Source organism: Ursus maritimus, unplaced genomic scaffold (genome assembly GCF_017311325.1).
Source record: "Ursus maritimus isolate PB19 unplaced genomic scaffold, ASM1731132v1 scaffold_24, whole genome shotgun sequence".
Taxonomy (NCBI): Eukaryota; Metazoa; Chordata; class Mammalia; order Carnivora; family Ursidae; genus Ursus; species Ursus maritimus.
Genome location: NW_024424897.1, coordinates 11,880,642 through 11,908,213, shown reverse-complemented (window position 1 = coordinate 11,908,213; position 27,572 = coordinate 11,880,642). Strand labels below are relative to the sequence as shown.

The window sequence follows — 27,572 nt, the reverse complement described above, 5'->3', positions numbered from 1 at the left end:
CATTGAGAAGGTTTCCATTGAGATGTGTGGTGTCCCTACCCTGTGCCCGATACAGAGCCCCTGGTGGTTTGCTGTGGAAAGAGGCAGCAGACACATCTCACATGTGGGGAGCAGGGTGGAGGATGGTCGAGTCAAGGATGAGCACGGCACCGTTTGTAACGTGAAGAATTCACGATGCATTTGACACCCCGACATCCTCACTACTGTTGTGCCGGGCATGTGATCTCGGCTCACAGGGGGCCACCAGAAGGGGTAGCGAATATATATCTCTGGTTTCATGCTTCTCTAGCTTCCTCAGGAAAGTAGGACAAACAGCGGGAGAGCAGGGTAAACATCCTCTCCCAGGAATCTGAGGGCAAAGCCTAAACCTGCCACAGCCAAGCATGAAATGTCTTTGATGTCTCAATTTTTATCTTAAAAAATGCATGTCCATGTTGCATTCTAATTCATAATATATTCATGATTATTTCAATGCAAAAAATTGAAAATTACCTATTTCATCCCATTCCAAATCTTCAAGCAAAATGGAGGCCCCAGGCTTGGTACCCTCCTGGAACTCACAAAGTCTGTTTCAAGAAGCAAGGATCCGGTCCCAACCCCTCACTTCACGAATCAGGAAGCAGAGACAATAAGTGACTTGTTCAGGACCACTTGGCTAGTGGTAGACCCGGGGGCCGAGAGGCCGTCTCTAAACCCAGGGCTCTGTCCCTTCCTTCCTCCCTTCCTTCCTTCCCTCTTTCCTTCCTTCCTCCACTCATTCATGTGAGACATGTTTCTGCAGAACCCACCAGGCCTCAGGCATTAGTCTCCAAAAAATGAGACATGGCCCCTCCTCATGTCACTCAGTATAAGAATGGCTGTTACCAGACATTTCTGCTTGGGGTGCCCTCCCTGAGTTGGAGGACTCTGACATTCTTCAGAAGACAGATGACCAAAGCATACCTCTGGTTGCCCTTCCAGAGTATAAGCTTATCTACGGCTCGGGAAAATGGAGAGAGTAATGGGATCATTTTGCTAACATGAAACCAAGAGCCACAAACTCCTTACGATGACCTAAAAAAGTCCCCGATGACCTGGCCTTGCCCACCTCTCTAAGCTCATGCTGTACCATTTCTCCCGCGCCTACAAGGCTCTGTTCGCCTGGCCTTGCAGTCACTCAAAGCCACTTCCCCCAGTGGGCCTTTACGCCTGTGGTCCCCTCTGCCTGGAAAGTTCTCCCAGCCTCCCCCCAGGCTTTGTATGGCCCACTTTTTCTCATCCTTTTATCTGTCACTGCCTGGGAGAGGCCTCCCTAGTGGACGCAAGCCCCCTATCCCCCACAACAGCACCACCTCCATTTCCTTTCTAACACCTGGTATAGGTTTAACCACATATTTGGGTTGTCAATTCACTTCCTCTCTCCACGTCATTTGCAACGAGACTTTAAAACTTCTCTCACTAAAGAGATAGAGGCTATTTCCTCACCCCTTGATTCGAGGCCAGTTTTGTAACTTGATTTGGCCAAGAACTGGAGGTAGAAGACCGTGCCCCTGTTCGAAGCCTACACCTTGAGACTCCTACGCGTTCTCACTCCCTTGCAATTCCGCCATCGCCATAGATCATGCCGAGGCCAGGCTGCTGGAGGACAGGAGACGTGCGAAGCAGAGAAGAGGCATTCCACTCCTCCCAGCTCGGGCTCCCCCAGGCCAAGCCCCCAGGCAGGGGAGTGAGCTCCAAGATCAACAGAGCCACACGGATGACAAGCACTGATTCCTGCATGCCGCTCTAGCTCTGCAGTTGTCAGCCAAGGTACGGATACGGTGGGCTTCTCTGTTGTCTGTCAGTCCTAGACTAGAAGCTCCATGAGACAGACCATGCCCTTCGTATTCACCAAGGCCTGGCACATAGCAGATACTCAGTGTGTCCAATGAGTGAGTCTTTGCTGCGCAGTGCTGGTCCCTTGCTCACTGACTTGTTCTAGCTCCTTTGCATTCTTACACACGTGTACGAGGTGAGGCTAACTGCAAGAAGCACCTGTGGTCCTCCCGAGGTCAGAGTTGGAGCTGTCCTCCCCCTCCGCCCTGACCACAGGGCTGACCTAAGCTACAGCTACACAGGAGGGAAGGGCCAGCATCTAGAAAATATCCGAAAGAGTATTATCTTTGACCCTAACCCATCTTGAAAATGTCCAGGTATCTACCCTCTCTCTTCCCACGAATGAAGACACCCGTGCCTTTCCCTTATCCACGATGGTGCTCCTCGGAAGGTCATTTCACCTTGACGGCTCTGGAGGCTTCCGGCCTGAGTCCTTCGTCCCTACCCGCTACACGTTCCGCTAGCAGGTACTGGGGGATGGGGAGACAAAAGGGAAGGACCCTCCATCGCTGTGACCAAGAACAAGCTCCCCAGCAATGTCTCAGCAGGGCCTTTCCAGGAAGGTGTAACAGGGGAGCCAGGGGACGAGCATCTCTAGGGGACCCTGAGCTAGCCCCTTGGGGGGATCTAAAGCAGAGTCTCACGGGGAGGGGGGTGAAGAGCTTCATTAAAGCTATTTGAAACGGATGTACCTGAAAGACGGGGCCTTCTAGTTCATTCTCCAAAGCAAATGGTGGTACACAAAGCAGCCCGTTTTCTCTACGCTCCCGCTACAAGAACCCCCCCCAGTGAGACAGATGGTCACACAGCAACTGAGTCAGGTGACCTCCCCCCGCCACTGCGACACTGTCCCTGGGAGAGCTGGAGCGGGAGGACGAGCTCTAGTTGCCGCGGCACTGGGAAGGCCACCGTGAAGGAGGGCAGGGGCCTATGGGAGGAACCTAGCTGCCCCACTGCCCCGCCGGAGGGGAACCACGCGGTCTAGACTCCGCCTGCCCCTGCCTCTCTCTGCGCGCCTCTCCCGCGCGCGCACGCCCTGCCCCAGCAACTGCAGATTTATTTAGGAGGAAGCTCTCTTTTGAGTTGGCTCCTACGGTCCAGCTTGCTCATGACCTGGGTGATGTCCACGGTGTTGGCTGCTTCTCGGGCCTTGGCTTCTTCTTCCAGCTGCCGCAGGATGACGGGGCTCGGGCTGGCACGCAGGTGGCGCCGCATGAATGGGAGGCCGGAGCTGGAAGGAAGGACAGGGCCGCGGTTGGTGGAAAGGACACAGCCGGCCCCGCAGGGGCACGGGAGCCCCTCATGGGACACGGAGCTGCAGGACCAGAATCTGGGCTTGTTCCCTCATGTTCCCAGTGAGCCCCAAGGGTGGCGGGACCTCAGGGGCACGTTCAACCTTAGCTCTTTCTCCCCCTTTGGAGGATGGACCAGATGAGTACCAGTGCCTTAGGATTTCCAGCTAGCCCCAAGGAAGACTGCCTGCAGTGGTGATAATGTACATTCTAGAATGTTTAGAAACCAAGGTGTCAGCTTAACCTCCTGTGGGCTCTTCCTGAAAGAAGGGGGCAAGGGGATTTGGATATGGGAGGCCCAAGGGTTCTGGCCTCAGGGGGAGTTGGCGCGTTTGTTTTCAAAAGCCAAGGATCTGGGAAGGAGAGAAAGAGCTGGGCTGTCCCAGAGGGCGAGGCTGGGCCTGCAGAGAGAGGCGGAAGCGGGGGAGGGGGCTGGGGGGCTGGCGGTGCTGTGTGCATACACCAGATAAGTCAGAACCTCGACAGAAGTCAAACATGGGCTCTTGGGACCCAACTCTGTCCACCATGGCCTTGGGCACCAGGACAAAGCTCCTGGTATCTGAGTGATGCGGGCAATGGGGGAGCCGCTGAGTCACCCACATGCCTGGAAAACAGACATTTCAGCAGCAATGGTGGCCTGAAAACCTAGGACCTCCCCAAAGCTCTGGACTACAAAAGCCCAGAGAATTCTTGTATCTACCCTCGGAAAGAAGGGCTCCCCTGCTAGTAAATCAGGCCTGAACTTGGGTCTCCCACCAGCCCTGCCAAAGGGGAGCTTGGAGCTCGATTTAACTCGTTCTAGAGAAATTAAGGTTCATACACTGCCTGATAGCCTCGAGCCATGGGACAAATGCACACCCACTGCAATCCCCACATGTTTACAGGCTGAGCTCCCCACGGAGCATTCACAAGTGTCTTCTCACTCACAGGGACATTCTCAGACCACAACAGCCCACGCCAAAGCCAAGCAGTGCACCTGGGGCCTCGCGTCACCCCAGCGCTCCAGAAAAGATACCAGCTGATTTCTCAGGTCTGCCCCAACCGATGAAATATCTGGAGAGAGAAATAGGAGACTCCTCTTCTTTCCCTACTACTTTCTGGCAGAAGTTCTGGAGCGATTACGCCCCTTTCTTGTGGCTTGAAGGAGAAGCTTTCAAGCCCCCAGGGACGCTGAACTCCCTTCCTTCCCCAGTAAACCCAGAAGAATAATGGCACCACAGAGACCTCCTTTCCCTCCTTTTTATAACAGGGCCATTATCCTCAAGAATGAAACCAAGTTGGGTTTGTTTTTTTTTAAGCTCCTTTGATAAAGGCTCCGGTCTAACCACCCCTCTTTTGAATTGACTGGCGATGCTGGAAAAGAGCCCAGCGTGGGCTGAGCGGACAAACAGGGGAACATTTACTAACCATGGGGGGACAGGCCACGTGCTGGTGCTGGGAAAGCCTCCGCCAAAGTCCTGTGTCTTTGTTCAAGCTGTCATCTGGTTCCTCTTTGGAATCCTCAGTCCCTACAGAGTTTTCTTTTTCCTCCCCAGAAAAGAGTTCCAACTGCCCCTCAGAACATGTCACCCTTTGCCCACGGGTGTGGCTGGATGGGACAATCTACATCTCTAACGACGAGGGTGAGCACAAACCAGTTAACGGGGGACTCGCTAAAAGGCGGACCCTGGGGTCAAGGACGCTTAGAATGTCACTGTTCATCTCCCCGTGAGTCTGCCGTTTTTCTGGGGGTGGAGTCCGCCATGCTCTCTAAGGTCTTAGGACTTCCCAAAGATACAAGGATGTGGCTCACTTAATTCCCACAAATCAGTTCAAGGTGGGGAAGTGCAGCAATGAACAAACCAATGAGATGCTTCTGTTTGCGATGGGGTAACGATCAGTGGGATAATCTGCACTTTTTCAAACCCGCGTCAGGGACACAAAACTTCACTGGCAGTGATGACTGCGGAAATCTTGCTAGGGTATTACGAAGCCAACAAGGCAATCCGACCCCTAAGAAATCCTTCCTGGTCCCCAATATTTTCATCAGGCAAATATCTCAATCATGGCCATTTGGCTGAAAAAGACCCTCACTTCCCTGTAAACAAAACAGCAGGCAACCAGCAAATCACAGGCCTCTCCACTTGCCTTCTCTTGGTGGTTCCCTGAGGTTCAATAGCCTTGGCCAGCATTTCCTTATAGATTGGAGATTTTAAGTAGCGAGCATAAGAATCCTAGGGGGAACAAGAGAGAAAAGTCATTAAGCCCCTGAAGATAGTCTTATTACGATACCAAATAAGAACCAAACCGGACAACCTCTCTTAGGTCAACGCTGAACCCCAAATTCTATTTCTTAAGAAAGAAAGTGATTTTTGTCTCAGGTTCCCCCCCCCTTTTTTTTTTTTTTGTTAACAGTTCCCTAGAATTTCCCACCATGTTCACTTTTTATTAATAACCCAGAAAGGCTACCTGAATTCCCACTGAGTTTTACCATAATCCCACCACATTTGTCTCTTTCACATACTAAATGCCCCACTCCCCCTACCCCCGACCTGTGATATTTGCTTCGGGCCGGGGCCACCAGAACTGCCACCATGCACCATTCTACGGTAGAGACGAAGAGGTGGGCCTTCGGAGGCAGGCAGACAGTTTGACTGTGGACTCCACCTCCGAGGAGACTCTGGACAAACGACTCTGGACCAGCCTGTCCTGCCCCATGGGTGGTCCTTGATACAAAGTGCCAGGCTTTGCACCATGACTGCTGCTCCCAAGCCCTCGGTAAATAACAGCTATTCCGGCAACGCTCTCATCACCAATGGCAAGGGTGCCTGGACCACCATCGAAGAGTGACAGCCCATAGGGACACACGCAGCATCTGTCAGTGGTTTCCCCCTTCCCTCCCCACAACCCAGCTGCAGAGACTGGAAGCCCAGGCAGGTTCCGGACCAGGGATGGGGGAAGAGACCGCTGACCATCCTGCACCCCAGCCCCGGCAGAGCAGAAACCACACAGCATCTCCCTTTGTTCCCCTATCTGCAGACTTGTCCAGGTTCCCGAGACGGGCGGGGCTTCCGGCTCCCGGCTTCCGGTTCCGGCTCCCGGCTTCCCGTTCCCGCTCCAGCCAGCGCAGGGCCCGCCTACCTTCTTCATGAGCATGTAGATGTGCGTTTGAGCTGCGTCCAGCACGTAGCGGTGGGGATGCCGCAGCCCCTTGACCGTAATGTCCATGGTTTTGCCGTCTATGTTTATCCACCGTCTCGCCCCTGGGGCCAAGAAGAGCCTGGAGCGGGGAGGAAAATGTTAGCCAGGCGCTCCACCAAGTTGGCTCACGAAAGTTCACAGCTGCCTGGGCGGGAGGGATCGCCGCGACTCAGGTCACCCGGAATGAAGCAGGTCACCGGGAATGAGAGCAGGCCTTTTTTTCAGAGACACTGAGAGTCTAAACGGGTTGTCGAGCGACCTTTCTCAGAAGCAAGGAAACAGTCACGCCAGTATTGAGAAGGGGAATATTGAACTCTGGCGTTCCCAGCCTAGGACAGTGAGCAGAATGTTGGTGGGGCGACGCCAGCCATCGGAATAAAGAATCCAGTTTCCAACTTAACGGCTTCTGCCTTATTGACGAGGATTTAGGGCCCACCTGGAACCAGGCCGAGACACCTCCAAACAGGTGTTCCAGCCAACATGGGGCTCAAACTCGCCGACCCCAGATCAAGAGCTGCGCGCTCAGCTGAGCCAGCCAGGCGCTCTAGAGGGAGTTGGAGATGAGTCTCACGTGCTGCGACAGGGGGCAGCACACAGTCCCAGCACCCAGAGGGCGGATGGCAGGGGCGTCCTTGCCAACGGCCCCAGCGAGACCCAAATTCAGCCGCATGGCTCTCCAGCGTTTCCTGTTCTGCCTTGTATCAGGGTTGGAAACACGTGAATGTTTTGCCACGCTCCAAAGCCGTATGTTAAAATTTTGGAATTCAGACGAAGATGACAGAACGGGGGAGCCTGGGGAGAAGCTGACAGAAAGGCGGAGGCTGCAAAGTTTTTTATAGTAGATTTTTGGAGTTAGGTACTGTGTGTGTGTGTGTGTGTGTGTGTGTGTGTGTGTGTCGTGGTGTGCGAGACAGTCACGCACGACTGTTCTGAGCCTGGGTGTCACAGGACCTTCCTGGAATGACAATCCCCCCCGCACCCCCACCTCTCTCCATGCGCACAGCCCCTCCCTGTGGGAGGAGGTGGGAAAGCACAAGAGCCTCCAAGTATGAGGAGTGAGACCTCAGCTCTTCCCTTCAGTGTTATTGGCGCCTTTCCGAAAATTGCAGTGGCCCCTTCTGAGTCAGTCGGAAGGACACCAGAGGTCCAAAGGGGCGAGTGCTCAGAGGGGAGGGGCCATCTGGCCTGCCGCCCAGAGCTCGGCCCCACCGTCTGGTGGCTGCGGAGGGCCGGTCCCAGCCCAGCTTACGTGTGTGAGTGTGACCTGCATGTGTTGGGCACTCAGGGCCCAAGACTGGCGTCCACTAGGACCAGTGCAGGGAGAAGGACTGGCAGGGAGGCCCCCACTGCTTTACCTCCTGAGCACTTCCCCCCTGGAGCAGGGCAGCGACATCACGTGCCTCCCCACGCTTCCTTCCAAGGAAGCCCCAAACCTCAGCAGGGAGGTATTGATCGATAGTGTGGCAGGTGCAGTGACTGAGGCTGACACCAGGAATGTGGTCCTTCCCATTCCATCCCAACCTCCGAAGCCACGGGGCGGCCAGCAGGGAGTAGGGGGGGCCCCGCGGGGAGGCTTTCCCAACCATCTGGCTAGTCCTTACTTGTAAATCTCCTCTGCTTTCTCCTTGACCTTGGACTGATCTCCATACTTCAGATCTTCACAGGCTTCCCAGAATCCCAGATTCTCGCCTGCACAGGGAGGAGCGGTCCACGCAGACGAAAGCCAGGCAGGAAACACGGCAGGGGGAGAAGAAAAGAGGAAAGAAGAGAGATGGGTCAGCTGAGGCGGATTCAGTCCTCGCGGCCCAGGGAGGATCTCCCGTCTGCAGAGCAAGCCAGGGCACGCTGTGAGGCTGGACAGAACACCCCTAGGGAGAAGGATCTGGGTCTTACTACCAGAGCCCCGGAGAACACGGTTAACCCGCGACTGCCCCATGCGTGGTCTCTGCAATGAGGCCGACTGGAGCCCACCACGTCTGCAGCCGTATGCACCTGCTGGGCACACCGGCCTTTCCCAGGTAATGCACAGGTCAGAGCTCACATCAACCCCTCGGACTGTCCCAGCCTTGCCTGTGCTGGAGTCTGGCTGGAGGAAAGCCTGCTGGAACAAGTCCGCATAGGACAGGCTTGTGAACAAGTCCCGCTGGCTACCCGACAGGCTCTCTTCATAAAGGCCCCTGTTCGCTTGGCTCCTGCTGAGTGACTGACACGACTTCTGCCTCCTTTATGTGCACAGACCCCTCGTGACAGCCCCCCTCAGGGCACATTCCCGCCAAAGGTCCTTACAGAGAGGCTGCTCCAGCGGCAATGCTGACGGACCGACTCTCAGGGAAGGCCTGGCCGCTGGGGGACTTCACAGAGGGTCACCTGAGCCACAGAGACTCAGCTCCTCTGGGCCCAGGAGGAGAGCCAGTCTCCTCTCCAGCCTTCACTTCCTTTCCACTTAGAGCTCTCTACTCAGTTCTCCACAGCACCCACAAGGGGTGGGAGTACTTGGGTATCATCATCCCAGGTGGTCATTTCTGCCCAAGACAATAAAGATGATCGCACCAGTGGGACAGCAAGTGGCTACGTGCGAACATGTGCACGTGTGTGCATGTTATGTATGTGTGAGCGTGTGCACGTGTGTGCATGTGTGTACATGTGAGCGTGAGCATGTGCACGTCTGTGCATGTTGTGTACGTGTGAGTGTGTGCATGTGTGCATGTTATGTACGTGTGAGCGTGTGCACGTCTGTGCATGTGTGTATATGTGAGCGTGAGCATGTGAGCATGTGCACGTCTGTGCATGCTGTGTACGTGTGTGTGCGTGTGTGCATGTGCACGTCTGTGCATGTGTACATGTGAGTGTGTGCATGTGTGCATGTTATGTACGTGTGAGCGTGTTCACGTGTGTGCATGTGTGTACATGTGAGCGTGAGCATGTGAGCATGTGCACGTCTGTGCATGTTGTGTACATGTGAGCATGTGCACGTCTGTGCATGTTATGTACGTGTGAGCGTGTGCATGTGTGTATGTGTAAGTGTGTGCACGTGTGTGCACTGCGTGCATGTGTATGTTGTACGTGCGTGTGTGTGCGCATGTGTGTAAATCACGGCATGCTGTGGGGTGGGGACATAGACAAGAGTACCCCCTCCTCTCCTTTTACAGCATTTGCTGGAAAGCTCCCAGGTGCATCGGAACAGAAAAAGCAGCACAATTCTCAACTAGTGGACATCTGCCCCATAACTCTAGAGAGGTACTTCCTCTTCAACATGAACTTCCAGGCGTTCCTAGGACTGAGATCACAGGCATGAGTGGAACAAGCCAGCAATGCTTTTAAGTGACAACCAATCCATCTCATGTCAAGGGCCAGGTAGACCGCCTTTCCCACACAGAAGACAAGCCATTGCTTAAGGTTAAAATGAATTGAGCAATTATTCACAATAGCCAAAGGTGGGAGCAAAAATGTCCGTCAGCAGATGAACGGATAACCAAAACGTGGCATGTACATACAATGCAATATGATTCAGCCTTAAAAAGGAATAAAATTCTAATGCAGGCTACAATATAGATGAACCTCGAAGACATTGTGCTAAGTGAAATAAGCCAGTCCAAAGGGACAAAAAGATATATGATTTCACTCCTATGAGGCACCTAACACAGAGAAATTCATAGAGACAGGAGAATGATGGTCGCCGGGGGCTGGGGGGGAGAGAGAATGGGGAGTTAGTGTTTCCCGGGGACAGAGTTTCATTCGGGGAAGATAAAAAGTTCTAGAGATGGACGGTGGTGAGGGAGACACAGCAAGGTGGATGTCCTGACCACCACCAAACCATACATTTAAAAATGGTTAGAATGATAAATTTTGCGTGATGAATCTTTTATTACCATAAAAAATTAAATGAGCACATGAAAATGTGTGCATGAATGTGCAAAGCAGCCTTATTCACAATGGCCAAAAAAGTCTAAACAACCCAAAGGGCCACCAAATGATGAATGGATAAAGGAAACGTGGTCTAGCCATACAATGGGATATTATTTGGTCATAAGAAGGAATGAAACACCTTAAATACTCTAATAGGGATGAATCCTGAAAAGACTGTGTGTGAAAGAAGACAAAAAGCCACACATTGCATGATTCCGTTTATATGAAATGTCCAGGACGGGCATATCCATGAAGATAGACAATAAATCAATGGTCAACTAAGACTGGTAGGGGAGGGGAAAGCTGGGGGCAACGGTGGCGGGGGGCGCAGAGGAAGAGAGAGGAAGAGGGAACGGCTTTTAACGGGTAAGGGGTTTCTTTGTGAGGTGGTAAAAATGTTCTACAATTATATAATGATGATGGTCGTGCAGTTTTGTGAATATACTAAAAACCACGGCACGTACACTTTAAAAGGATTACAGCATGTGAATTACATATTACGTGTATTTATGGTATGCGAAGTAGATCTCAATTTTTAAAAAATGTTATTTAAATGAGAAAACTCACAATTCATCTTCCCTGTTTACCCCCTGAAGCCTCGGGAATCTCTTGAGGAGATCACCAGAAATACTATTTTAATAACACAGGGAAATCTTCAACGGATTCTCACCGTTAACCAAGTACTGGGTGGGACAAGTCCAGGGTGCGGTTTGTCATTTTGCCACTAGATGGCACCCTATTCTCTTCTTCTAGAGTTGCTTGGGTGGGGGCAGCTAAAAGCACTTGCCTTTCCCATCATCTGTTCTGGGTTTTATCATATCATGGCAATTAGGCTTGATTAGAGAGAAGGATTGTCAGGAATCCATATTATAATGTAATGTGCTGCATCAGGCAGTCAAGCAGGCTAATGGCGCGTCCCCTGGGATTAGTTTCAGGCGCAAACCCATAGACAAATGGGTCTTGGCAGCAAGCGGCTGAGAATGGAGGATCAAATATGACGATGCTCTGCAGGGCTGGGGGTTCAGTAAACAGACAAATCCCATAAAATCACATCTTCCAGCAAAGGCTGGAGAAGCCACCTGAATGCTCCACCTGATGAAATTGGTCCTAATCTTGCCTTTAATTTTCCCAGATGGTTCTCAGGGCAGTGCATCTGAGCGGGTACAAGTGCTACCAGGCTGAGACACCCGAAGTCTAAAATGGGGCCCCGCTAGTCCCACTAAGACGGCACACTCCTAGCGCCCCGTATGTCGGCAGCAGAGCGGGAGCTGAGACAGTGGTTCTCAGTCACAGCCACGTATTAGAATCACCTGGGGAGTTCTCACACCTGCGGAGATCCCGCCCCGAACCAATATAAAAGGAGCACCTGGAGATGGCATCCGGGCAGGTGTGCTTTTAAAATACCCCCAGGTGAATCGAATGCACAGCTGGGCTGAGAAGCACTGAGCTGAAGGAAACCAGGCTGCCAAACAAAAAGGGCAAGTTTGCTTTTCTGCTTCCCTTCTAGCCAGGGTCCCCCGAGGAGCTGCACTTAGCGGCAGGGGACGTGGGACTCTTGGACCGGTGACCCCAGAATCAGCATGAGGAAGTGAGAACAGCCGGAGGGGACGGAGCCCTTGCAGATGGGAGTCACGCGCCGTGAATTTCGTCAGCAGACTCAATCCCCTGCCCCCCCGACTGTGGGGCCTCTTGAAACGGATGGAAAGGACAGGTCCAAGGAGAGCACACAGGAGCAGAGCTGGGAAAACATCTACCGAGAAATCCCCGAAACCCTATGCAGACATGACAGGAGTGTTTCTAAAAGTAAAAATTGTATTTAAAAAAAATCAAAGACCCACCACTGAATTCTTTCTTGAGAAAGTACTGGAAACTCTGTCGGCCCTTGGGGTCTCGGATCAATTCGCTGAAGTTGAAAGCCCATCGTTCCACCCGCATCTTGGTTGGGATTTCCACCCTGCAAGGATGGTGATTTGTAAATACGCCAGACACTCAATGCGAGGCAGGGGCCCCCATTAAGCTCACGAGCCCCACGGCCCAGGGCTCAACCCAGTCCTCCCCCCTCAATCCCTGCACAAACAGAATATCCAAGTAATCACTTGCTAGGAACACGCAGCCTCAGATAAGTGCCCCGGGGCGCATGTGGAAAGCTGGTAGCCCAGAGGTGAGAAGGATGCCCAGCACGAACAGCTTCATGCTCCAGCCCGCTCCCTTCTTCAGGGCACAGGAACACAGATGCCCCCTCCAAGGCCTGTGGGAGACTGGCCCCAGAGTGTCGGTCAGGCCACTGCACCAGACCAGAAGATTCCAGAGCAGCACCGGTGACGGGTGCTGTGGCCACTGCCACCCCGCCCCACGCCCCTTCACCACGGGAGCACAGATGCATCTAGGAGGAGCCAATGATTCTTCCCGTGCCTGCTCTCAGGCCCCAAGCCCCAGGCAGACCCTACTGTCACGGATGCGCCCTCCTCCAGAGCCCTGGCTAAGACGCAAGTCCCACGCCACTTCCCTGCTTGGAAAGGTCTTGCTGCTCCCAGGTAGGGAGAGCTGAGCCCTAACATTCCAGAAAACGAGAAAAAGAGCTGGCTTTTCTCCTCTTGCATATGAAATTCTCCAGAACCCAACACAGCCCCTTGGAAACAAAGGTTTCCAGGTCCAGGACAGCACACCTCCCAGGACTGCAGCCGCTAGAACCGTGACCGCTACAGCACATGGGGTCTAAAGTCAGCCAAGCAAGTTCGTGCTTTCTCCGACAACAGCGTGAAAACGGGAACAGCCCGGGGCTGATGTTAAGAGCCACCATTTACAGACCGGACGGCCCGTGGGGCTCTGCGCTGGAGGTGTCCGTCACTCTGTCCTTAAGAGAACGCTGTGAGCTGACCATTGTCACCCCCGTGTTATTGCTGAGAAGACCAAGGTCATACAAGAAACAGATCCAAAAAACAAACAAACAAAAATAATGGTGTGCAAACTTCAGCATGCGTCAGGGTCACCTGCCAGACTCATGAACAGTTTGCTGGGCAGGGTCCCTTGAGCTTCGGATTCACAGGGCTCAGTGAGGCCCAAGAATCTGCATTTCTTTTTTTTTTTTTTTTTTAAGATTTTATTTATTTATTTGACAGAGACAGCCAGCGAGAGAGGGAACACAGGCAGGGGGAGTGGGAGAGGAAGAAGCAGGCTCCTAGCGGAAGAGCCTGATGTGGGGCTCGATCCCAGAACGCCGGGATCACGCCCTGAGCCGAAAGCAGACGCTTAACGGCTGTGCCACCCAGGTGCCCCCAAGAATTTGCATTTCTAACCAGCTCCCCCCCTGAGGCCACAGCGACTGGTCCAGGGACCTCGCTGGGAGCCACTGCTCCACACCAGTGTTAGGAACCCCGGCTGTTCATTAAAGTCAATGGGAGCTTTTAAAGACCCCTGGTGAGGATAAGAAGGTCACCTGGGCCAATTAAGAGGCTTTGGGAGTGAGGGCAGGACATTGGTTTCTGCTTGTTTTTCACTTTTAAGCCTCCCAGGTGATTTTAATACGGCTTTACAATCTAAACCATTCAGAACAAGGCTTCCTGTTTTCAGTGGGACGTTCGGCATTGCCCCCGTGGTACCCTCTGATAGACGGCTCCTCCACGAAACATCGCCCCTGTTCTTTCCCCCAGCAAATCTCTGCCTCACGCTTCGATACCATAGTCTCCACTTCATTTAACGTTCAGTGGCTCTCCACGTCTCCGTCCCAAGCCTTCCCGGGACAGCCCTTTTCCTGGCCCGGTGGTTCTGCCTTCTCCTCCCCGGAGAGCTGAACTCTGCACATCCTTGTGCACAAGGACATTCAGGTCACTTCTCTGCCCTGACACACTGGGAGGCAGGCGTAGGCTCCAGAAAACCACCCTAACAACTAGAGCTCCCAGAGTGGGAGGGAGGCCTCTCCAGAAGGTGGTTCCAGAGTCTTTGGCTCTGCAGGTGACATTAGTAGACAGGTGACCCCAAACTCCAGATGAGTGCCCCCCTTACGCCATCAGCTGCCCACAGCAGGCCAGGAGGAATGGGTAAAAGGGCTCCCCCAAGCTATGGGGAAGCTATGCCTCTTTACTCGGCTGGATCTGTGCTACCTGCTTGCTCCTCATCCCTTACGTGACCATGACCTTGGTCGTGACCTGAACTGTGGTATGCACCTGATGCTTTCTTCCCATCACCCCACCTGCCTTATCCACTGCTACCAGCGCCTTCCTTCCTCCCCCCCTCCTCCTCCAGCTTTCCCTCTATGTAATTACTACACCCTCTCCTCTTCCTTCACTGGCTTCTGCTCTCCTTCTGCATTTCTGCCTTTGTCCCTCTTGCAAACGACAGGCTTACGCCCAGTCAGGAGCCATAACTGTTTATAATTCACAAACAGAGCAAAGGAGTGAGTGGTGTAATTGCCAAGGCAGGTGGAGGGCCCTGCCCTCCAGGACCTTATTTTTTCTCTCGTTAGGTGTCAAAAATGCAAAGCCATCAAGATGATTGTTTTCTCTTCAGAAGCAATATAGTGTTAATACAGAGTTACTATCTGACCCAGCATTTCCGCTCCTAGGTACACACCCAAGAGAAATGAAAACATACGTCCACACAAAAACCCGGACACGAATGTTCACAGCAGCAGCATTCATAACGGCTAAAAGATGGACACAACCCAAATGTCCATCAACGGATACATGGATTAATAAAAAGTCTATCTCCTTACAGTGACTATCACTCGGCCATAAATAAGGATGGAGTATTTAATCCACCACACAGATGAACGCTGAAAGCCTCATGCTCAGGGGGAAAAAGCCGATCACAAAAGACCACATATTATATGACTCCTTAGATGCAAAATGTCCAAGGTCGGCAAAGGCACAGAGACGGAAAGTAGTTTTGTGGTTGCCTAGAACCGGAGGGGGTTTGGGGGGGTGAGGGGGGGGTTCTTATTTGGGTGATGAAAGGTTTTAAAATTAACTGTGGCGATGTTCGCACGACTCTAGGAACATAGTAGAAACCACTGACTCGCACACTTTCATTGGGTGAATTGTACGGCACATGAATTATAACTCAAAAAGCTATTTTCTTATAACAGCGAGTTATCAAATACATACAATTTGGCGTTTAAGTCCCAGAACTGGGTGTCATCTGTTATCCAAGGATTGCTAGGGAGGCAGCCCGACATGATGGCATCATTGGACAAAAATTGCTCACTGTATTTGACGATCCTGAAAAGCAAATGGAAAACGATTTCCTAGAAGTTCGACACCCAAGAGAAGAAATCGATACACAGGTTCATTGACCAGCCCGTCCTCCTTTCTCTTTATCGATTTAGTGACATGCTTATTACTGCCTTCTTAGACAAATGCTCTAATAGCCCTCGGGATTGGCAGGTCTCTGACAGGCTCTGTCCCTGTTCTACTCGTGAGATGAAACATCGTCTTCCCATCCAATCCCTTTGCGATTTCTCTACTGCACCAATTTCCTTAAAATAAGGCCTCTTTATATTGTATCAGTTTTCCAAATTCAAAGCTGACTCGGTTTGCATGGGTTCCAACCAGTCTGGGTGCCATCTTGGAAGCATGAGGTTGCCATGGTCTCTCTGAGATTCTGCTGCCACATCAGATTCTACCCTTCGTCAGGAGAACGCCTACGTTTGGGAACTTAGATTCATCACTCAAAGCCTGTGGTCTCACTGAGGTATGAATCCCACATTCACGAATGTGAACAAGAGCTCATTCCTTCTATGTGGGTTAGACCTTCCTAGGCAGGACGTTTCCTGGTGTGCTGGGCCTCCACCCCTCAGATGGGGGATTGCATCCACGGTATACACACGAGACACCTGCTATGACGTCTGCCCACAGCCAGAAGATTTTGACAGAACAGAACCCAGGCCCTAGAGATAGACCAGAGCATCAGGCTTATAGTTCTGTGCAAAACTCAAGCTCCTCAGCTTCACTTCTCCCAAGACCCTCTTATTTCTCATCAAGGCCTTCACAGTGGAGCAACTGAAGGGAAGAAAAAAGAAAACTGGCCCACAGGTCTAACCACAAATGATGTCAAATTCTGGTAATGAAGCATCAAAACAAATAAAAATCGGGAAGTGGGTGTAAGAAGTATCCAGTAGCCTTCGAGTCTCCTTCAATGTGCTTTCTGTTTGGTTTCGTTAAATTGCATCTCTGGAACATCACGGTAGATGGTTTTTACTTTATCATAAAACAATGATTATCATTATAACGCAAAGTTGCGTGTCCACTGAGTATACGGGCACACGCTTCCCTGTGACCGACTGAGCTCAGCCGCTCAACAGCTGCAGGAAAATGTAGGTGAGGTCAGGGCACGTTTTCTCAGCTAGGTGGTATGATTGCAAACTAGGGATTTGGGAAGATGTAAAAAAGATAGCTGCAGATTTTGATAGGAGCCTAACCCCTGACTGTATTGGAAGAAAGGCAATGAAAAAATACAACATCTTCAATCTCTGTACCATACTCAAGTCTCACACAGTCAAAACCAAAGAGCAGTCACGCTGTACCCCTCCTGAAATAAGCCAAGTCCATTTTCATGTGTGCAGGAAAATCTTAGAGTTACCAAGGTGATCCTAAAATGAACTCCGCATTTTAAAAGGATAACTGCTTACATCTGGGGGGGGCACTAAATCCTTTTGTGTCTTCCCAGGAATGTTGTATGGGGGACTGAATCAAGGTTCCCTGCACGTTCAATAAGTCAAATGTCAATTTCCAGTGTATCATAACGGGATTTTAATTCAAAGATTAACAATGGACATTTAATAGTACCTTGAACCAGTAAACTCACACACCACTAGTAAAGTTGAGTGGGGACTGATGGGAACACAGCTACGGTCCATTCCCCGCAGGGCAACATCTATGAACTTCCAATTCTTCCCACCTTCTCCATCCACACATTAGCGGATTCCAAGAAAGGTAAGGCTTCTAAAAAACCTCACTCATTCCTGATTTTGCCTAACCCAAGATGAGACCTGGACACACGCAGACTGAGGAACGAAGTATTTAATCCTTAAAAGACTGGTGTCGTCCCTCAGAGTTCCTTAGGAGCTTATGCCCACCCGTGATGGCTTAAGTTTGCCTTGAAGCAGAAAGTTCTCCTCTTGTCTACGTCTTGTTCAAACCTCAGCAAGACCAACAAATTAGGAACATACCCTCCGAGGGACACTGACGACTTCACGGTGGACCTCATTAAGGCCTGTTGGTAATACATGATCTGAAAGAGACACAGTGGTTAGAAGATGCCCCACTTCCCCACCGTTGACTGTTGCTAACACTGGCACTTACACATGGCCCCCAGAGCCAGAAGCCACTTACCTGCCACCCCATGCCCTCAAGCCACCCACTACAGTACTAACAGGGCACAGGCCCACAGGAGACAGGTGACCCCAAACTCCAAATGAGGGGCCTCCATAGCCCATCATGTATCAGTCTGGGAAAAGGCACCGATTGGAAATACAGAAAGTTCTAAGGAGCATTACATCCAGACATGGGGATGGCTGCTTGGCTTTTCCCTCAAGTGTCTCTGGCTCACAGAGCAGGGCTCACCTCAGGAGACAACACCTTCCAGGGCTCTGTCTTGGGCCCTGGACACAAGGTCTGCCAAAACAGGTAGTGTGCCTCTTCAGAGAGGTTCTGAATGGCCCTGTCACCATAGGAGCAGGGGCCGGGGTGAAGAGGCAGACACTGGGCATCCAGGCCACGTCTCTCAGATCTGGGCCTTCTGATGGTTTTTCCTATCCTGAGCCCCAGCACTGATCCATTTAGATCTTACAAAAGCTGCTTTGTCGCTCTGTGTGGTCCATTAATTTAGAAATAATTGTTGGAACATTACACATGGTTTTTCATTTCATTACTGAGGACAGAGCATAAAGCCGAAGTACACATAATTTGTTGGAGGATTGAAAATCAAACTTCCCTGGGACCGGAAAACTAATTACCTCTTTTCTGACAGCAGTGATTGTTTGTTTCTGTAAAAACAAAGAAGCAAAAACCATTAAACAGATGCCATTAAGTCATTACAGTTCAAATACCCATTTGAGAAATAAAAATCCTTGCCCATGAAAAAAAACAGTTTCACCTTTTCTTGCTTAAGAGACAGGATTTCCCCATGACCACCACCACCGGAGAATTAATTCAACTAAGGCTCTGATGAGGGAACACATATGATTTACTACTATAACTGTATGCTGTTCTCCCAAAAGCCAAGATGAATTCAAGACTACGTCTGGGATTGGTCCCAAGCTACCATAGTGCCTACAGAGCCATCCTAAATGGAATCAGACATAAAGATGGGGAAACAAGAATGCAGCTGGGAAGCTTGTTTCTTTCCTCCCAGCAGAGAGCTCTGAATGAAGGGTAAGATCCATTCCTCAGGTATTCATAACAACCGGACCAATACAAATAGAGGGGGGGAAAGCCACATTGCCAAATATAAAGCACACAGTTAAAAAACTTGAGACCAGAGTCCACCAAAAGCTAAGTCCCAGAGTGGAGCTGTACCATATCAGGTGGGTCCCATCCTCTTGTTGAAGCAGCCGAAGCAGGTTCATGCCCCGGGGTGAGCTGCAGGGTATCCTCTCTCTGGGTTTTTTGCAATATAGCAGAGAAAGGCTGGCTCTTAAAAGAAACTCCACGTATAGGCTCTTAGAAGCTTCTGGAAGCCATTCAGACCTGTCTCTTACTAAAATCCTCTCTAATCTGACATGCTTCCTTACCGTCACTTTCCTGCTCCCTGCAACTCCTGGAAGTCGGGCACAGTTGGTGATTCCAGTCTCGGTTTTTCTAGGTTTGATTGTGTCCAGCGGCTGCTTGGTACTGACTCTCATACTTTAAATTGATCATCTTCGTTCCTGGCTGCCAGTATCCAAGCAGCTTAATACAACCAGATCTTCCCCGGGAAGAGAATCAGAAGCCCAAGGAGGACACTATTTCCCTTAGCCAGTTAGCAAAATAAGTATTGGCCCCTGAGCCCATTGACGAGGAATAGAGGAAGGTCTAATCTGGAATGTCACATACTTATCTCTCCTTCCTAACCCATGTGGGGTTTCATTTTGCTTCATTAGATTGCTTTTATGTAACTGCTTTTCATAGGAAATCCTTTTTCCTGGGTGGGGGAGTAGGGAGAGTTATCTCAGAAAATTAAAGGTAGGTCTCCCTGTTTTGGACTCACACGCACCCTCACTTCTTCCTTCATGGCACTTACCGCAACTGTAATTAAATATTTGTTTGCGTCATTCTATTTCATATATGATCACCCACCAGGCACCATTAAGAGCAGGGCGACCATGCCGGCCTCTAGCACAATTCCCGGTGCACAGTAGATGCTCAAAAAACCTCAGATAAACGATGGCTGCCGTGTGCTTAAAGGCGTAGAAAAATGGAGATGTATTCTAAGCTTAATAGAATATTTTTCAACCTAAACAGTTGAAGACATTCCCTAAATGATCCATATTTTTGGCAACCACACTGACTATCTGTTACCATCGTCTCTTAACATAAGGCACTGTTTTAGAAGACTCGCATTTCAGGAAGAAAAGGACCCCGGGACCAGAGTGGCTTTGCATTCAAATCTAACACAATCACACTCTCTTGTTAGAGTGTGCCGAAGTGGGTTAAGAATCATATCTACTGGTCTACACCTCCTGCTCAAAGCGGATGTGGGACTTTTGCTTATAGTAGTAACCACTTAGCGATCAGGGCAATTTACCCCTCTCTGATCCCTTACAAAGCTTAAAGGAGGGGATTCTGATTTTCAGTTGGGGATACCGAGCATCAGTTCCTTCTTTGCCTTAGAGCCACACGTGCTGCCCCGTGGAATGACTCTGTCTGGCCATTTAATTTAAAATTAAACATAAAGAGAGCTAAAGCCCCAGTCACAAGATGAAACAGAAAGACAGGACACACTCTTTAATCAACACCCATGACAGTAAAACAAACTCCCAGCTAGAAGAGAAACAAGATCTGGGGATCCGACACATAGCACGTTTAACAAGACCGTTTAACACACTTGAAAGTTGTTAAAGAGAGTAGCTCTTAATTGCCATCACCACACACTCAAAAAAAAAATCCTAATTATGCGAAGGTGTGGAGGTGCTAACCAACCTTATTGTGGTAATCACTGTGCAATGTATACATAGTTCTAACGATCCCACCGTACACCTTAAATTTAAGTACGTTATATGTCAGTGACCTCTCCACAAAGCTAAGGAAGAAAACACACGAACAATGGTGAAGATCTCAGTCATACTAGGCCTGTGCTCAGCAGCCAGAGTTCATGAACACCCTCCTGCCAAGTGCCCAGGAGGCAAGATCAAATCTCCTGCAAGCACGGGGCTCCTGAGCGGACCAAGAAAGACTAAAGGAGCCAGATTCTCCGTCTGCCTGACCTTCTCTGGGCTCCGTGGGGAGCTGTCCCTGCAGGTCAACCCCAACCACACACACTTGCTCATCTCTCCTCTGCCTGGCATGGCCTGGCTTTTAGCCTAATATGTTTCTGGGGCCATTATCTCAGTCTTTGGTGTGTTAAAATATTTCATATTGTGGGGCACCTGGGTGGCACAGTGGTTAAGCGTCTGCCTTCGGCTCAGGGCGTGATCCCGGCGTTATGGGATCGAGCCCCACATCAGGCTCCTCCGCTGGGAGCCTGCTTCTTCCTCTCCCACTCCCCCTGCTTGTGTTCCCTCTCTCGCTGGCTGTCTCTCTCTCTGTCGAATAAATAAATAAAATCTTTAAAAAATATATTTCATATTGTAATTCACTTCATTTGATTTTACTGCCCCATTAGGGCTTCTGCATTGGCGGTGCGGTTTGCTGTTTCCGGATTCCCGGGATCACCAGCCACCCTCTGGGAGTCCGATGGCTTCCCCACCTCCACCTTGGATTTCCCACATGGACGTTACTGGTCTAGCTTTAAAAATGGCTTTCCATGGGATCAGCTTCCTCTAGATGGACATACAGGGCATCTGTGTCCTGTTAAGGGTGTGTGGACCCTAGGGACAGGGCAGGAGAGGGTCCTGGACTTTTCTAAAAGACAGAAAGGGAATGTGATTGGGGAGGGGAGGGGTGGCTTAGGAAAGAGAACGGACTTTCAGAATGGGCCCAGGTCAAATTCATGGTTCTGTCACTTATTGGCTATACAGCTTTGGATGAGTTATTTAGCATTTCAAAGCCTCTTTCTTCCTTTGTAAAGGGGGATTGCAAAAGGGGAAGGGCATTAAATGAGATAATACACGGAGGTGACCTGCACAGAGCAGAGGCTCAACACAGAGAGGCTACTGAGTAGGGTTCACAGACTATTCCCGAGAAGGGGCGCAGTGTGGCGCAGACCCTAACAACAAGATAAAACCCAATTTGGGACATTTTATACTAAAGAAGTTATTCATGGTTTATCTGATAATCGAATTCAACGGAGCATCCAGTATTGTTATTTGTTAAATCTCATAAACCTGTCCATGTTGTTACTTAGCCAAAGGCCATAAAAAAGACATTAAAGTGAAGTTATTAAAAAATACACACACACACACACACACACGTGCACGCACATTTCTAAGCAATTCAAAGACAACCACTGCATGACAACATAAGAAATGAACAATTTTTTTTCCCTGTAATTCGTGCCCAGACCCCCTGCCTTCTCAACCCGGCCCTCCTGGAGGGAAGTCACTCCTTTATTCCTCATCCGAGTGACACACTGTGCCACAGTAAGATACTCCGCCCAGGGAATCTGCAATTGCTACGCGTTCTTGGAATTCTAACTTATTCTTTTTCCCTTATGGAGTTACCCAAATAGGGATGCCTCTAGAGCCTTGTTGGCCTGCAAACCCGGGTGGGGGCTGCAGACAATTGTCACAGGGCAGGAGGGGTCAGTCAGGCCATGACCTGGGAGGGCCTGGGGCCACGGCAGACAGGGCTGTGGAAGCGAGGAGGACGGACAAGCAAGGACCCTGGGACCAGGCGGCCAGGCAGGAATATACGTGGAAACAGAGGTGAGGGGTCGGGCAAGCCACAGAGCGAAACACGAGATGGGGACAACCACGAGGAATCGGGGAACACAGGCACTGAGAGCAGAGAGAGGACCAAAAATCAGAAACCAGGAAGTCTGGGGACTGGCGGAGTTAACGCAAAGCAGACTGGGGATGGGAGGCAGCGACCTACGCAAAGAGACAAGAATTTGAGGCTGCAATCACCTAAAGTAGTCTGTCCTGCCGCAAGCTTCCCGATAAGTGGAGGCAGGACAGACCGAGGAACCTGCAGGGCCCGGTGCAAAATGAACCTGCAGGACCCCTCGTGCAATGAAAGCATTAAGAATTTTAAGGCAGCGCCAGGAGAACATTAACCCAAGCACAGGGCCCTACTGAGTGCGCAGCTGCGGCCCAGGGCGCAGGTCGCCCCCCATGATACTGACTGGGATGCAGACTGGAAGGGTGTGGTGGGGGGGGCGGGTAATGGGATCAGAGAAGAGCAAGGGCCACAGACCTGGGAAGTCATACAGCCAATAAGTGACATAACGAGGAATTTGACCTGGGCCCAATCTGAAAGTCCATTCTCTTCCCTAAGCGGTCCCTCCCCTCCCCAATCACATTCCCTCTCTGCCTTTTAGAAAAGTCCAGGACCCTCTCCTGCACCATCCCAGAAATGACCTCTCTCACAGAATGGCAACCATTAGGATAATGACAGCTACTGTCCATCGAGTGCCTCTACATGTTGGATACCACTCCAGACACTTCACGTAAATGATCTCATTTAATCCTCTGAGGAAGGGGCTACTGTTAGTCCCATTTTATGGGTAAGGAAACGTGAGGCTTTGAATAACTCAAGAGCTTGTCCAAGATCACATGCCCAGGGCGTGGCTGAGCTGGGACTCACGGTGAGGTCAAAGCTCTCTTCAGCACACCACACTGGTCCTCATCACAAAGTGACTATGGTCACCCTGTCAGGGTTGCGGAGGAAGGGCCAGCCCTGGGCATACCCCTACCCACCGCCAGACTAATGCCCAGCCGCCATTTTGTCTCCTCACCGAAATAAAAGGAAGATGGGGGACTGAGTGTGCCCCAACTCATGGGAACTGAGAGAGGACATGCTCTCTGGGTGCGGCCCTGGGACCACGGGCAGTTCCTCCCAGGGCTGGGCAGCCACACCAACTGGCGGTCACCAGTCTGAGGAGGTGGGTCACCCAGAGCCCTAGGACACCTGCCAAATGAACAGCCTTCTTTTTCATGTTTGATGGTGTTCATTGCTTTTGGGTTATTTGCCTCCATTTAAGGAAAATAAGCATCTTTTCAAGAATTCACTAATTCTCAGAAATGGCCTCTCTCTTCAAACCAGCAATGAGAGCTCTTCTCTGGAATGAGACAAAAATCCAGAACCTCTGCATGCCCAAGGCCTCACGGAGACACTTCGTGTCCTCTTGGCCCTCTCCCCTCAGGGCAGATAAACCAGGGAAAACAGGGGACACTTAGTCAGACGGTGGGAAACGTTGCCAACATATCAAACATGGCACCAGCCTCTGGCCCCCCAACAGCTGGGCCTGACACACTGGGGCTGGCGGAGCAGGAGAGGTCCCGCTCGCATGAGAATTACGGTTCTTTATTCTTCGGAATATTCCAGGACAGTCAGAGTGCAGACAGGAGAAAGAGAGCTGGTGGGAGAGAGAGAGAGAGAGAGAGAGATGAAGAGTAAGCAAAGTGAAAGCGCCCCCATGTCAAACATGGCCACGGGAGGGGCAGCCCCCAGCCTCACGCACGGTCAGGTGCTCCGTCTGGCAAGAATAGTAAGTACCGGAAGGTACGCTCTTCTCCCAGCCTGACCACCCGTGAGCCTGAAGATGCTCTCTCAGTGAGGAGGGGTCTGGCCAGGCTCCTTGGAAGTTACCCCCAAATAGCATGGAGGATGGAGCACCTCAGCTCCTCAACTGTCCTCCCAGAGCTGGAGTATAAGGCCGCCTGCACCACAGACAGACAGACAGACAGACACACACACACACACACACGCGCGCACGCACGCACACACACAGGAAAGCCAAATCCCAGCTGGCTAGGGTCAGAGTAGAGTGATGTGATTTCCACCTGTACCTTCCCCTCCTCCACACCACAGAGGTTTCCAGAACTGCCAGTTATCCATTTAAAAAAAAAAAAAAAAGCAAATCTTCCACCCCGGTTCAGTATTTTCCTTGATGATTCTGTTTCCATAGCAACGAAGCCTACAAGCCTCAGCAATTATCTGTCATCTGACGAGGGGAACGTGGAAAAGGCCGTGAAGGCTGACAGTGCCATACATGTATCAAAGGCAGGGTCACTTTGAGTTATGGGCAAGGAACCTAGCAATGCCCCAGGGTATGCCCTCTGGGGACTCAATGTCCCCTCTCCATATGGACTCCATCCCTAAACCCATGCCTCTGTCCCATGCCCTGGTGGGGGTCCCCACAGCCATCTTGAGTTCCAGGTCCCAGTGGACTTCCTTCTTCCTCCTTTCCAGCATATTCCTCCCACCTCCCACTCAAGGTGTTAGGCACTGCCAAGGCTTAGAGATGACACACGAGGCTAAAATGTCCCTGATCCCTTGCTGCCCGCGGACAACATCAGACAGAAAGCAATGGAAGCATCTAAGACTAGTTCAAGTGGGTTTTAGGTTCCACGGTTCTCAGTCGGGGCAATCTTGTTCCCCAGGGCACACTGGACAATGTCTGGGAACATCTGTGATTGTCAGGACTGGGATGCTGGCAGGGAAAGGGACGGAGTGACTGGCATCCCGTGGGTAGAGTCCAGAGGTGCTGCTACACACCCCACAGCATGCAAGAAATCCCCCCAGGAATTATCTGGCCCCAAATTATAGTGCCAGGGTTGAGAAACCCCACCCTGGATGCCCACTGCTTCAACAGCTTATGCAATGCATTTCTTTAAATAAAAATTGTCTTGGGAAAATGGCCACTCATCATAAGTGGTGGCCTATATGGGAAAAGGGTCCTTCTAAACCTAAAAGCCTAAGACAATCTTCGCAAAGGCCCCACCCTACCGAGATGCAAAAGAAAGTGTGGGGCGCCTGGGTGGCACAACGGTTAAGCGTCTGCCTTCGGCTCAGGGCGTGATCCTGGCGTTATGGGATCGAGCCCCACATCAGGCTCCTCCGCTATGAGCCTGCTTCTTCCTCTCCCACTCCCCCTGCTTGTGTTCCCTCTCTCGCTGGCTGTCTCTATCTCTGTCGAATAAATAAATAAAATCTTAAAAAAAAAAAAGTGTGACATTCTGGGTCATGTGGATTAAGGTTTAAACCCCAAGTTGACTCAAGGGTTTTGAGCCTGGGGCCTAGAGCCTCCAGGAGGTCAGGGAACTGGCTGAGATTCTGTGCAAAATGTCTGTCTGGGCATCTTTGGGCGGAATGGGTTCATAATTTTCATCAGATTTTTAAAAGGGGGAACAGCCTCAGAAAAGTCTGAAGCTTGACCACCTAGATCTCACTTGCTTTGACCTGCACTCTACGTTCTCTCGTCTCTCATCACGCAAGACCCCTGTCACGGCCTGTCCCCTTCCTGACACTGGTATTACAAGATGCCTTTTTGGCAGTCCCAACGGGGAGACATCATTGCCCCAATAGACACAAACAGACAAGGGTCATGTGGACACAATTAAGAACGTGACCTAGGCCCTGCCCAAAGTATGCAGCTGAGACCTACCTGGTTTACCTGAACTTCGTTCGGATTGGTTACTCGGTCCAGGCCATAGTCCAGCACATTGTTCATTCCCGGCTGAACAGAATAAAAACAATGTAAGAACCACCACTGGAAGAATATCCAGTTTCTGATTAACTTTGGGTCTTGGCCAAACTGCCAATTATGAGACAGAGCTGAGAAGGGCTTGTGGCTTAGCCCATGGGGAGCCACAGCTATTGTAAGACCCTCTGGGTGAGCTGGGAAGCTTCATGGGGCTGTTCCACCACCACAGCATCCCCAGAACCCAACACAGTGTGATGGATGGGTGGGTGGATAGGTGTGTGTAGTGGTGGGTGAATGGATGTATAGATGGATGGATGGATGGATGGATGGATGGATGGATGGATGGATGGATGGATGGATGGATGGATGGATGGACAGATGGATGGATGGATGGATGGATGGATGGATGGATGGATGGGTGGATGGATGGATAAAACTAAAATCCAAGAGTTCCCTGGGATTAGTACATGGGACTCTGACTCCTCTGGCAGTGCTCCTTCTTCACCCTACGGTATAGTGCTTTGAAGAGTCCAGGCTTCAGCCAACACCTTTGGGTTTCAATCCTGGATCTGCCACTTCCCAGCGGTGAGGAAGATTTTGGAAACTACTTCTCTCTACACTCGCTATCCTTCCTGAGAAATGGAGATGATCCCTCCTACCTGTCAAGTTCTTGTTAAGGATTTAACAAGAGGATGTGCAAAACACTCAACAGAAGGTAGCAATTATTGAGCAAGGGCTTGTATTCATGTTAAGATGGCGTGTGTAATGGCCTGGCCCAAAATGGGGCCTTCAGCCTTTACCAGTCCTGTTCTCCATCAGCCAACCAACTCTCCAGCCAATCCTGCTTGGTCTCTCCCAATTTCTTGGCCAGCAAGCTGGGTCTTTCACTTCCTTCTTTGTTAGTTTGGTGCAGGCCACCATCAAGTTCCCAAACCCGTGTGATCAACCAGGCCTACTGCACTGGGGCAGGAGGCCGCTGAGCTTTCTCCCCATTAGATTCGATCTCAGTAGGAGCAGCCACTTGTCTGGCTCAGAGGTATGGTTGCCGAATAAAATATAGGATGCCCAGTTAAGCTTGAAGTTCAGACAAATGACAAAAAATTTTGATACATGATTTAATAAAAATATATTCCATATGTTTTCAATATAAATATACAATAAGCATAAAAATATTGTGACATTAATCATTTGCTGTTTATCTGAAATTCAAACTTAACTAGGCATCCTCTATTTTACTTGCTGAGTCTGCCAGCTTAGCTCAGCAGGCTACCACCGGGGCAAATACTGGGCACACAGCGGAGGCAAGGAAGAGAAAAAAGAAAGCGGTAGAAAATCAGTGGGAAGAAAGACAGGGGGAGGGAGCGGCTGTCCTCACCCCAGTTGTCACACACGTGGACCTCCATCAACAAATACTTATCAGGCACGTCCTATGGCTGACACTGTGCTCAGCCTGGGAGCCTCTGGGGAATGCGACACTTCCATTCATCCCCAGCTGGCATCTCAAGGCACTTCTGGTCTTTTGGGCAAGGCAGCCACTTGACAATTTATCACACAAATGATAAATTACAGTTGTGACAAGTGCTATGCTATGAGGGACAATATGGGAAGTCCAAGCCAGCC

At 50.7% G+C, this 27,572-nt stretch overlaps 1 protein-coding gene across 1 annotated transcript in view; it reads right to left on the bottom strand.

Annotated features, from left to right (window-relative positions):
- Window positions 1–27,572, bottom strand: part of RGS9 (regulator of G protein signaling 9) — a 67,927-nt gene that overhangs the window by 8,385 nt on the left and 31,970 nt on the right. Inside the window, exons 9-17 of the mRNA XM_008693654.2 lie at window positions 25,914–25,985; window positions 18,184–18,213; window positions 17,398–17,459; window positions 15,335–15,448; window positions 12,071–12,186; window positions 7,928–8,015; window positions 6,267–6,405; window positions 5,274–5,359; window positions 2,968–3,085 (exon numbers count right to left, since the gene is read on the bottom strand). Of these exons, the coding sequence (XP_008691876.2) occupies window positions 2,968–3,085; window positions 5,274–5,359; window positions 6,267–6,405; window positions 7,928–8,015; window positions 12,071–12,186; window positions 15,335–15,448; window positions 17,398–17,459; window positions 18,184–18,213; window positions 25,914–25,985 (825 nt within the window). The remainder of the gene's footprint in view (window positions 1–2,967; window positions 3,086–5,273; window positions 5,360–6,266; window positions 6,406–7,927; window positions 8,016–12,070; window positions 12,187–15,334; window positions 15,449–17,397; window positions 17,460–18,183; window positions 18,214–25,913; window positions 25,986–27,572) is intronic.